Genomic DNA, 12,462 nt, shown 5'->3' with positions numbered 1-12,462 from the left:
TACATAAGTTTCAACTCTTCATGGTCTTTCTGAAGCCAGCAGCTGATATTACACCCTGATCTTTCTGAGATTGTGTTTTTATGTACAAGAGTTAAGATGAGCATGAATAGTTATAAATTGTCATTACTCTGAGATTAGATATTAGGAGAACCATTATATTTCTAGGATGTATTTCATTGTCCCCAAACAAAATGCATTTTTAGGAGAAAAGCACTAATATATATTCACATGAAATATTACTTTTTAACTTTCTCACCATCATAAGATCACATATAACAGTTATTTCTTATGAACTTTCCATAGGATATAGTACACATATAAGTATTTTTAATATCTGTGATAATAATATAATTGTATTACCAAATGTGCTGGAAAAATAGAAATATTTCATTATTTCCTCATGTTAATAGGGCATTAGCCTCTACATTCTGAAGGATTTTCTTTACTTTTTTTAATTACAAATATTTTTTCAGTTGAAAACTGATGCTGCAGAAAAGCTTCCAACCCTCAAAGATATTTCAAAACTTGATGAACTCATAAACACATATGCAGGAAAATAAATTGAAATGATGTAAAGGCTAAGTAAGACATAATATTAGGAAAGGTAATAGTGGCTTTAAGGAAGGCACATTCTTAGAAAGGGTACTCAAGATCTGTTTCCTAAAAGATAAACTGTGAGTTAAGTATGTGAGCATTTTCAGTTAAATGTTCCAAAGTGGACCTTTGGGTAAGGCATCTGCAGCTGGGGATATTTGAGGGGCTATAAACAAAGGATACCAAGACAAACAGAGGGGTATAGTTAAGAAATTTGTATCATAATAGCATATAGAAAAGTGGTTTGATGCAGTGAGTGCAAAGACAGCACAAACAATATTGACTTTGGAAGAGAATAGGTTTTAGGATCTAGAGTAAATTACACTATATATGATGTACATCACAGTGCATTAAGGGACATCCTGTCCTAGCGAAATTTCAAAGTGAGCAGTAGCCTACAGCTTTAAGACAGACTTCAGTTAGCAGTATAAATGAAAATGCAATGACTTTTATATGTATTGTAAAATTGTTGGGTCTTGTTCGTTGAACCTCATGGAGCCAAATATGAGTAATATCAACAACATGTCCTGTTAAACATTAAGAGGCACTGATTAGGGGTCATATAGAAAGTGGTCAAATCAGGGCAGCTTGCTCGCAGAAATCCATAATCTTTGGCAAAAAATCCTGCAACACATTCAAGAAATTGTACCAAATTCCAGATGAAAGGTCTGATGCAGGCTTGTGACCCAAGGAAAGAAAACTAGAAGGTAAAACATTAAGAATAGGTTAAAATATGAAGGAAAGCTAGCTTCCCAGAATGATAGAAAAAGGAAGAGGTGGAGAGCACATTTGATAATGTTTACATTGCTAACCTGGGGTTATTCTGGCAAGGTCAAGAGACCTGTGGAAACAGATGAGTGCATCAATATTTAGGCACCCAAATTTAATGTATATGTGCATCCCTTTCAATGTTCCTTTAAAATTTTTGTTTTGCTCAAACAATATTTACTAAAGATCAATGTTTGAATCAGTTGATACTATTCATTAATTTTAGCAACTGAGTTCCATTATTGCTTACCTTTAGAGAGTTGTATGTCAACATATACTTTAAAACTTCCATAGACCAAAGTTTTAAATAAATAGTGCTATGAGAAAACAAAATCTGAGTACAGTGAGCACAACAAACATCATTGCTTCCTGCATAGTTAAGCATTCAAATTCAATATTTCAAAGCCATAAAATCTTTGGTTCTTGGTCAAGATATGTCTGATTCAGTCATTTTTTTTTTTCTTTTTCCCTGTCTCTTGTTAGCATGCAAAGGAGAAAATATATTTAAATTGCTCACAGCCATGTACATTATTTAGCTCCTGACATGGCATTCAAAGCCATCATCTCCTAGTATGTCCCCAGAGAAGAAAAGGGTCAGTTGGGATTGCAGCAAAAAACAAGTAGATCAGAAAATCTGATTATGACTTCTTTTCCACTTGTTTTTTTTAAATAACTTGTAAATTTTCTTCACTGATGTACAGAAACACTACTTTCAAGTAACTTTTAAGTTTTTTTATTTAAGATGTTTTTGAGACCCTGTAGTATCAGGGATTATGCTGAGTTCTGTCAAACATATACAAGAGTGCATATACTTAAAAATCACAATTATTGAAAAATTTTATGAAGAAAGCAAACAAAATCAGTTGTGGAAAATGATGGGGTGGAGAGAGGCACGAATCTGGGTATTAGAGTAAATATAAAAAGGGATCAATTTGAATAAAACAGTTGAATTCATCATTGCCATCATTCAGCTCAGTCCCTCCCTCCATGCCCAGTTCATACTCCTCCATCCTAGTCCTTAATAAGTTCAAATCTGAAGAATGAAATTCACAGGACAATGGAAACAAGAGTGAAAGGAACAGAATTTATCCGAGTGTAAAAAATACAAACAGAACTCTCCCAGAGGCAAGAGGGTCCCCCAATAGAGGTTGCCCCTTAATAAGTTTTTATTTCATCTGAGACAACTTGACAGAGCACAAGTAATGAAAAGGAAATGCATGCATGTTCTATTTCTACTACATGGCCAGTTGCTTATATTACTGCCACTGCTGTCATGTTGTTTTTAATTTCTTGTCATGGCCTAAAGAGAGTGATTTTTGAATTGCTATTCTATCAGTAAGAACTCTCATCTTAAAATAAATATTAACAAAAAGCAAAATGGCAAGCTTCAGAAAGGATCTACGTCAACTGTCCAGAAGTTGACCAACAGGGCTTTATAGAAAGAAATAGGAAATAGGAGAGGATGCTAGATAAATATATATACCTGGCATGGTATATAACATAAAAGAATGCGCTGAGAGCTTGTCATATCCGGGAACACAGACCTTGTTTCTGCAATGATCTATGTGTGTGCTAAAAGGGTAACTCCACATGCATCAGCTCATCCTTGGGTTTTGGTTCCAGTGACTAATCTCTCTCCTCTCTCTCATAGTCCAAAGGCACCCTCCAGTGCTTCTAAATGGATATACATATGACACCAATTTATCTGGTCATGCCCCAAATTACTCCTTAGTTACTATAAGAATATCCCATTCATTTTTTTCCAAAATATTTATATATCTTCAGTTTAGTAACTGGGGATCTTTCTATTATTTGTGTTCAGATTTTTATTAATCCTGACATTTTAAAACTATTTTTAATAATTGATGGTTTGGATAGATAGGAGTTACAGATGGTCATCTATCTTAATCAGTCTCCCTTCTTTTCAAACCAGAAATCTTCCTGTGTGAAAGCATTGAATCTTCTTTTCTTCCATGTAAAATAGTAATAATAGTGTCATTTATATAGACTCTTCAAAGCATAAAACTATTTCTTGTATATGAAAGGATGTGGAATATTTTGATATGTTTATATAAGACACAGGTAATATTAGCCCATCAGATTAATTTGTATTGCCAAAAAAGTCCAGAAGAAATGAGAGTGCTATCAGAGACATTTTTTTCCACTTATATGGGGAAATAGAACACATTTCAGGTAATCTGAGAAACACGGTGTCCTGAATTGTTAGGGAAGCAATTCTTAATAAAGAGGATTGATGCCAATAGAAAGATGGCATGTATCTAAAAAGGGCATCTAATTTCAGAATGACTTGAGTATATTTCCTTCTTAGGGATCTATCATGATTGAAATCATGACAATTCAAGAGGAAGAATAGAATGCAATCTGAATTTTGGTGTTGAAAATATGTCACTAAACACATTATCTCCTAGAAATAGACTGAACATGAATGAAAGAGAATGTCATAATGGAACCTATAAATTGGGATAATGAACCTATAAGTTGGGATATATGTTTGTGTGGGAAGTAAATGTAGGCTAGAAGAATGGAAGTGGAAAATTTTGACCAAAGCCATATGTAAAAATGCTAATGCCCCTCTCTCTTCTGTTTTTAGGAGTCACAGATGAAAGCAATGAAAGAGACTGTGCAACTCTGTTTGACATCAGTTTTCCGTGATCAACCTCCACCTTTGAGTCTAATCACAACAAATCCAGCTCAGATGTTATTTCCAACTAGGACAATTGCTGCTAAGATTCCAGATGAAAAGACAAAAAGCAAGGTACATTTTATCAGAGCTTTGAAAAGTAATGTCAAGTACTGGACTGTCTTTATACTACACTCTATATGATCAACAGAGTGAGCCCAAGTAAGATATTCAATTTATTTAAAGTTTAGGAAGTATATGGAAGATCGTAACCAGTTTGTAAACTCTCTGTAGTCACAAGGAGAGGGCTGGAAGACAGATTTCCTTTAGAGAGCCTATATGTTGGGCAGGACCAAATAATTGTTAAAATTAAAACAATGAAAGCAACAAAAATAATTTTAAATAAGTTAAAAGAAATATCTTGTATTGTATTACAATAAACAACACATATTTGATGCTGTCTTTGGGGGTATACATATCACCCTGACAAAAATATTCTATTATAGGGTAAGTCCACAGCTATCAACAGTGACTGCACTTGAGAATTTTTTAAAATCCTGATACATAGGGTCTGACCCCAGTCCTATTTTTTTCAGATAGTTTTGAACAGAACACTAGCCATCAGTAATTCTTAACAGTTTCAGGGAATTTTAATGTTCAATCAAGTTTGGGAACAATGGACTTAAGTAATCCTTTCTCTAAACTCCCCCATTGCACTACAGTAGACAGAAAGAGAACATTTTACTGCTGCCCATTTTCATCTTGAGATACCTAGCCTTCTGGGTTTTACATGTGAATAAATCCAGACAGCCTGGAATTCCTGCTGGACGAGGAGTTTTGTTTCAAGCAATATCTTTGAAAGAGTTGTCTTCCTGATCACGTATCACTTGTTATTAAAGGAGTGCCATTGTTATCAGTCTGACTTCTAATGCAATCCCTGAACCACTCAAGGACCACTGATGCCAATACTGAGTAACATGTTACACAGGGTGTTTTCTTAATTCTCATTTCTGAGATTGCCTGTGTTTGCATTGAAGGAGATAAATGAAATTTATAGTGTAGGAATAGAGAGATAGAAATAAGTAATGCTTATTTGCTTTATTAGAAGACTTATTTGTCTTCTAATATTGTGTTTTTATGTATTACTAGTCAATGTATACCTATACAAATTTACTCTATCTAATCTTATCATGAGGTATTAATATATTATTCTGTAAAATCTTTTAAAAAATAAGTATTTCTATTCCATTCTGTTATCATCTTTCATCTCATTTTATACTGAAGGAACTCTAAAATTTTTTAAGTCAATAGGTTTCTACTTATTTTTTCTGGGCCTTTCTCTAAAAACTCTAGCTTCAAAGAATTTGCTTACTTAACTCAGATAAGAAAACTAGATAATGCTATATTGCATTATGTTTTTCATGAAAAATCCTGGGTAAATCCCTTGCAATTGATCAAATGCATAGTTACCACACAATATCATCCACCCAACAGGAAGCCACACCCTGACTCCTCCTCCTGTTTCAGTCTAAGGCAGGAGGTAAATTTGAGGCTCCTCACACCTAATGACTTGGAAAAATAGCTTTGTAATTCTGAGGGTATATTAATTTGTTTCCATTTAAAATATATTTTCTTAAGCCCAGAATTAAAACTGGGCTACTTATGACCCTCAGTGTCTGAAGAATATTACTGATTGTGCCTTTAACCGATTTTCTAGGAATAAATGTTTTTTTCCATCATTGAAGTAAATAAATATGTATTGTTTCTTTTGGCTTACCATGAAAAACAAAAGTAAGGATTTAAATGAGCCTGGTTTGGAGATTGCTCATTTCTCAAAAAAAACAGTAACAGGAAAAATCCAATTATTTAAGATGAAATTCAATAAATCCAAGTTAATGTACTAGAGAATATCTTATATTATAACATTGCATTAAAAGCTTGTCTGGGGTTTATGTTTTCCCATATTCTTTATCTTTTTAGTAGTGACAGAAATTATATTTTATGTATGTATGGGCCTTAATCTGTATACAAGCACTTCACAGGTGATATATTTTAAAATCTTTAATAATAAAATGTGTTGTGGATGTGTATTAAAAAATAGCTCTTCAGTCATGAAATGATTTTTTTTATCTCTACATACAAAAACTAACTTCTACCTAGGTAAGGCCTCCACTACGGGGTTGCATTTCCACCCTAAAGTCAGGGAAACCTTCAGAGAAGACTAATTTTATTTGTCCCTTTAAGTTGTTTGATAGCCACAACACATCATTACCCTGTGTTTCTGTTTAATCAAGTTTATTGGCTTCTTTTCGAACATTGTGTTTTCTATAGTTGTTATGTCTGCTTCTCTAATTTGAATGAATTTTTTCTTCTCTTCTAACTTAGCCTTATTTTTCTCCTCTGATGGCAGGGTTTACTACCCTTTGTTTGGTCATACCTTGAATGCAGGGATTTCTGCATATACTTTTCCCTTTAAGGAAGATGATTGTGCTTTGTTTATCTATCTGCTTGACATTTTTCAGTGTCCAAAGTCTTTAGAGAATCCATTTGAAATGGCATTTATTGTATGTCCCTCTCCTTACTAGACATTTTCTTTATTTGAATCTTAGAAGAATATAATTTACTGAGTGCTTATTAATCGCTTTGTGTTCAACTATATTGTTTTCTATATATATACCAAGACTATGTTAATAACTGGGGAAGCAAATTTGAAATGACATGGTTCTGATCTTTTGGTGATTGCAGTCTAATTCTTTATAGAGAAATCAAGAAAAATACAGTCCTGTTCTTAATAAGAGACCAGTCAATTTTTTTCATTTTTATTTGTTGTTGGTATTTAGAATTCTATATTCCAAATAGTTTTGATTAAAGATAAATACTAGGTTCCTAATGCACATGAGAGGATGTATTTGTAATTTCTTTGTTAAGATACAGTGTATGTTATGTGGATAATGTTTCTAAAAACTGGTAGATGGAAAGGATTAAATTATGAAATCTGATTTTCATTCTGCATAAAAGGGTCCTAACTAGAGTAGAAACAAACAAATCAGTGACAATTGGTTTCATTAATCCATGCAGCACATGGTTGTGACATGGCTATAAGACAAAAATTAACAATGGGATTCCAGACGTTATTAAGGCATAAAACTGACATGACCTAATGATTAAGAGGGGTATATGGGAGGGATTCAAGATGGTGGGCCAGAAGGAGGCAGCATTCTGTGTAGCTCTGGGACCTGGGTCTCAACTAGTAGGAACACTGCTTGTCTGAGAGTCATAGAGGACCCCTACATAGCTGCTCTCTCACAGAAATCATGGCCTCAGCATTAGAGCAGGACTCCCCAGGCCTGACACCCAGCTCCCAAAGTCCTAGCCCACACAGGGTTCAAGTGCCTTAGCAGGATCACCACATCAGCACCACTGCAGAACTCCCAGACCCTACTCTGTTCCCATGTAGGACACTCATCTGCTACCCACCCACAGGAACTCCAGCTGCCACTCCTGTGTGGAATCCCATCTACCAACATAGGGCTCCCCCAAGTCAACTGTGTTTTACAAACTTGCAGCTACTGTCATAATCCTCCATGCACAGAAGTCTGCCTGCACCTGGGGACATCTCAAAAGCTCTGAAGACAGCCCAAAGCCACAATACTGCATGCCACAGAGCTCATCTTTGAACACAATGCACAACACCACTGCCCGGCTCTCCCTACCTGACACTCCAGTGCTGGAAGTGGCCCATCTCCATCTTGGGTCGCCTTCCTCACCATCTTTGGTGGGGCAGCTCCCAGATTGGAACTCCAGCTGTCCAGGTACCTGGTTTCCAACTTGCCTCTCTTCCCAGTGGCTGGTAACCTGGCACAGTAACTGCCCAACACAAAACAGCTCTCAGTGGGACAGGTGTGCAGTGCAACCAAGGTACTGCCCATGGAAGCTCAGGTGAGATAGGTCACTTAATTGGGAACTGTTAAGAGAGAGGGAGACTTTCAAAAGTGTGGAAACTAACAGAGAGACCAGAAATTGGGAAATCTTTAGGCAAGATGGGGAAATAGGACTGGGCACTCAAGTCATAAGAGTGGACCCCAGAAGAGACCCTTAAGGTGCAGTCTCCCTGCAGGGATTGGCAGGTGCCACACCTCACTTCCAAGTGTCCTGCACCAGGAAAGGCTTTCCTACCATGGTTACCTCCACCATCCTAAGGGCTGAGATACCAGCTAACAAGAGATGACCCCACCTACTGGGTAAGAAGGGAAGCAGGAAAGATAATGATATCCAACCAAAACAATTAACAATCCTGGTTTCTTCCTTTGAGATTTTTTTTTTCTTTTTCTTCTCCTCCTCTATCCTCCTGACCTCACATCCCCAACATATGTGAAACCAAGTACTTTGCATAAATTAGGATTTTTGAGGACTGGGACACCTGAATAATATATAATAATTGTGTTGTATATGCCCTTTCTTTTTATTTTTACTCAAATTTTTACTATTTTAACATCCTTTATTTTTTGGAATACATATGTGTGTTTGTTTTATGTATCTACTGTCTTCCCATGTAGTTGTCTACCCCAAATTACTTCCTGTCCCTGCCACTAACTCTCTCCATGAGATTTCTCTTTCACACTTCCTAAGATATACAAACTCTGTATCCTCACATCCTGCCTCCACAGCATATAATCCTATGCTTCACCCCCATTTCATTGTCCACCTTCAGAAACTGTAAACCCTTTTACAAACTTGCTGGTTATATTATAGATAAAAATCAAATTTGAGTTCAACATTTCTGTACATTGTGACCAAACTGTAAACGTTTAATAGCAATGAATTGTTTATAGGTGGTATATTGTTTATATTGGGATCTGTTAATATTGTTCTTCCCCACAAAGGAGAGGTATTAGAACCCTACAGGATTTCTATAGGCCTACAAGGTAAAAACAATAACACGTCAGACCTGCCGAGCTAAAAGTGAAGACACATGAGCAACATAAAAAGACAAGGGAAGAAAGTGCCCTAACTAAATCAATATACCACATATTGGAATTCATGGCCAGCACAACAGAAGAAATGACAGAGAAGGAGTTCAGGATGTACATAATTGAAATGTTCAGTGAATTAAAGGATGATATAACACAGCAAATACATGCAGCAAAAGATTATTTCAACAAAGAGCTTATAAAAAAATAGGAAGCAAAAGATTATTTCAATAGGGAGACAGAGGTTCTAAAACAAACAAACAAACAAACAAACAACAAAAACCCAGAAATCCTTGAAATTAAAGAAATAATAAACAAAATTAAAAACACAATTGAAAGCATTACCAACAGATTAGAATACTTGGAAGACAGGACCTCAGACAATGAAAACAAAATATATAATCTTGAAAAAAATGTAGATCACATAGTGAAAATGGTAAGAAATCATGAGAGGAACATTCAAGAAATATAGGAGAGCATAAAAATACCACATTTAAGGGTTATTAGAATAGAGGAAGGCATAGTGTTTTAATCCAAAGGATTAAAAAGCCTATTCAATTAAATGATACCAGAAAATTTCCAAACATGAAGAATTAATTGGAAAACCAAATTCAAGAAGCTTACAGGATGCCAATGTACAAATTTACCACAGATCCACACCAAGTCACATTAAAATAAAAATGCCCAAAATACAGAATAAGGAGAGAATATTAAAAGCCACAATAGAAAGGAATCAGATTACATATAGATGGAAACCAACTTGGATAATTACAGATTTTCCAATCCAGACCCTGAAAGCTAGAAGATCCTGGAACTATATATATCAAGGTCTGAAAGAAAATGGATGCCAACCAATCAGCTTCTATCCAACCTCAGACAATGAAGACAAAATATATAATCTTGAAAAAATTAAGCTTTAGATTTGATGATGAAATAAAAACTTTCAATGATAACAAAAGTTAGAAGAATTTATAGCTAAAAAACCAGCACTACAAAATGTCCTTGGTAAAATACCCATTGAAGGAAAAATGGAAAACAACAATGAAAATCAGCATGGGGAGGTATTACACTAAAGGAAAAAATAATCAAAGGAGAAACAAAGTCAAGTTAAATAACAAAAATAAACAAAAATGTCTGGGAATAAAAATCATATCTCAATAATAACCCTTAATGTTAATGGCCTAAACTAACCAATTGAAAGACATAGGCTAACAAATTGGATTAATAAAAAAGAAGCAACAATATGCTGCCTCCAACAGACTCACCTAGGAAAAGACATACAGGGACTGAAGTAAAAGGTTTGGGAAAATCATACCACTCACATGGACTGTGGAAATAAACAGGGGTTTCCATTCTCATATCATATAAAGTAGACTTCAAGCCAAAGTTAATTAAAAGGAATAAAAAAGGACACTTTATACCATTCAAGGGAACCATATACCAAGAACATATAACACTAATATATATATATATATATATATATATATATATACCCTCCTTATATCAGAGAAAATATTCAGCATTTTTTTGTGGGGAGGGATTGGCTAACTTCACTTAGCATTATCTTCTCCATTGCTGTCCATTTACCTGCAAATGTCATGATTTTTTTTTCTCTTTTATTGCAGAGTAAAATTCCATTGTATATATATGCCACATTTTTTTATCCATTCATCCACTGAAGGGCATCAAGGTTGGCTCCACAGTTTAGTTACTGTGAATTGTGCTGCTATAAACACTGATGTGGCTGTGTCCCTGTAGTATACTGTTTTTAAGTCCTTTGGGTATAGTCCAAGGAGAGGGAAGGCTGGGTCAAATGGTGGTTCCATTTCCAGGTTTCCAAGGAATCTCCATACTGCTTTCCATATTGGCTGCACCAATTTGTAGTCCTACCAGCAATGTATGAGTGTACCTTTTTCCCCACATCCTCCTCAACATTTATTGTTGTTTGTCTTCATAATAGCTGCCATTCTGACTGGAGTGAGATGGTATCTTAGAGTAGTTTTTATTTGAATTTCTCTAATTGCTAGAATGATGAACATTTTTTTTTCATATGGGAAGGGGAAAATGGGAGGAATAGATGAATTGTAGATAGGGAAGAGGGGTGGCAGGGGAAGGGGCAGGGGATTAACAAGGATGGTGGAATATGATGGTCATCATTATCCATTACATATATGAAGACATGAATTGGTGTGAACACAGTTTTTATAGAAACAGAGGTATGAAAAATTGTTCTATATGTGTAAGAAGAAGTGTGATGCATTTTGCTGTCATGTATTTAAAAAATAAAACCAATAATAAAAAATAAAATAAATAAATTTATATATATATAAATATGATATCTATATATATTTATTTATATATATATAAATTTGATATATATATATATATATATATATATATATATATATATATATATATATATCAAACATTGAAGCATCTATGTTTGTCAAACAAATTCTTTTCAAGCTCAAGAGTCAAACTGACCACAGAACAATAATCTTGAGTAACTTTAACACACCCTTTTCACCAATGGATAGATCTTCCACACAAAAGTTGAAGTTGACCCAAAAAACTTTAGAATTCAAAAATACAATCAATAAATTAGACTTAACTAACATATATAGAATATTTCACCCTTCAACAAGTGAATACACAGCATATGGATCCTTACCTAAAATAGACCATATAATATGTTACAAAAACTCTTAGCAAATACAAAAAAAGTAGAGATACTACCCTGCATTTTATCAGATCATAATGGAATGAAATTAGAAATCAATGACAAAATAAAAAATAAAAATAAAAATTACTCCAACACCTAGAGACTAAAGAATATGCTAATGAATGAACAGTGGGTCGCAAAAGACATCAAAAAGGAGATTTAAAAATTCTGAAAGGTAAATGAGAACATAGGCACAAGATATCTAAATCTCTGGGACACTATGAAAGCAGTAATAAGAGGAAAGTTCATTACATGGAGTTCATTCCTTAAAAGAAGAAAAAGTCAACAAATAAATTACCTAACATTACATCTCAAAGCCCTAGAAAGAGAAGAACAAATCAACACCAAAAGCATTAGAAGACAGAAAAATAATTAAAATTAGAGCTGAAATCAATGAAATAAAAACAAAGAAACAAATGAAAATTTGACAAAACAAAAAGTTAGTTCTTTGAAAAAATAAATAAAATTGACAGACTTTTAGCTACTTTCAGAGAAGAAGAGAAAAAACTCAGATTACTAACATACATAATGAAAAGAGAAATATTACAACAGACACTGCAGAAATACAGAAGATAATTAGAAATTATTTTGAAAGCTTGTACTCCAATAAAATAAAAAAAATTGAAGGCATTAACAAATTTCTTAAGTCATGTGATTTGCCCAAATTGAATTAGGGTGATATACACAATTTAAACAAACCAATATCAGGCAATGAAATGGAAGGCACCATCAGAAGACAACCAACAAAGAAACAAGACCTTTAAAGA

The 12,462-nt window shown here is 34.3% G+C and overlaps 1 protein-coding gene across 4 annotated transcripts in view; it reads left to right on the top strand.

The window, feature by feature from the left end:
* Luzp2 (leucine zipper protein 2) overlaps nt 1-12,462 on the top strand; it is a 510,973-nt gene that overhangs the window by 407,209 nt on the left and 91,302 nt on the right. For all 4 annotated transcript variants that reach the window (XM_058577025.1, XM_058577022.1, XM_058577023.1 and 1 more), the window contains one exon: nt 3,974-4,138. In XM_058577025.1, coding sequence (XP_058433008.1) covers nt 3,974-4,138 — 165 coding nt within the window. The remainder of the gene's footprint in view (nt 1-3,973; nt 4,139-12,462) is intronic.

Source organism: Marmota monax, unplaced genomic scaffold (assembly GCF_021218885.2).
Source record: "Marmota monax isolate L192 unplaced genomic scaffold, Marmota_monax_Labrador192_F-V1.1 WCK01_AAM20220418_F8-fsc00061, whole genome shotgun sequence".
NCBI classification, from domain to species: Eukaryota; Metazoa; Chordata; class Mammalia; order Rodentia; family Sciuridae; genus Marmota; species Marmota monax.
The sequence above is the reverse complement of the archived record's forward strand: the minus strand, read 5'-3'. Positions and strand labels throughout refer to the sequence as shown.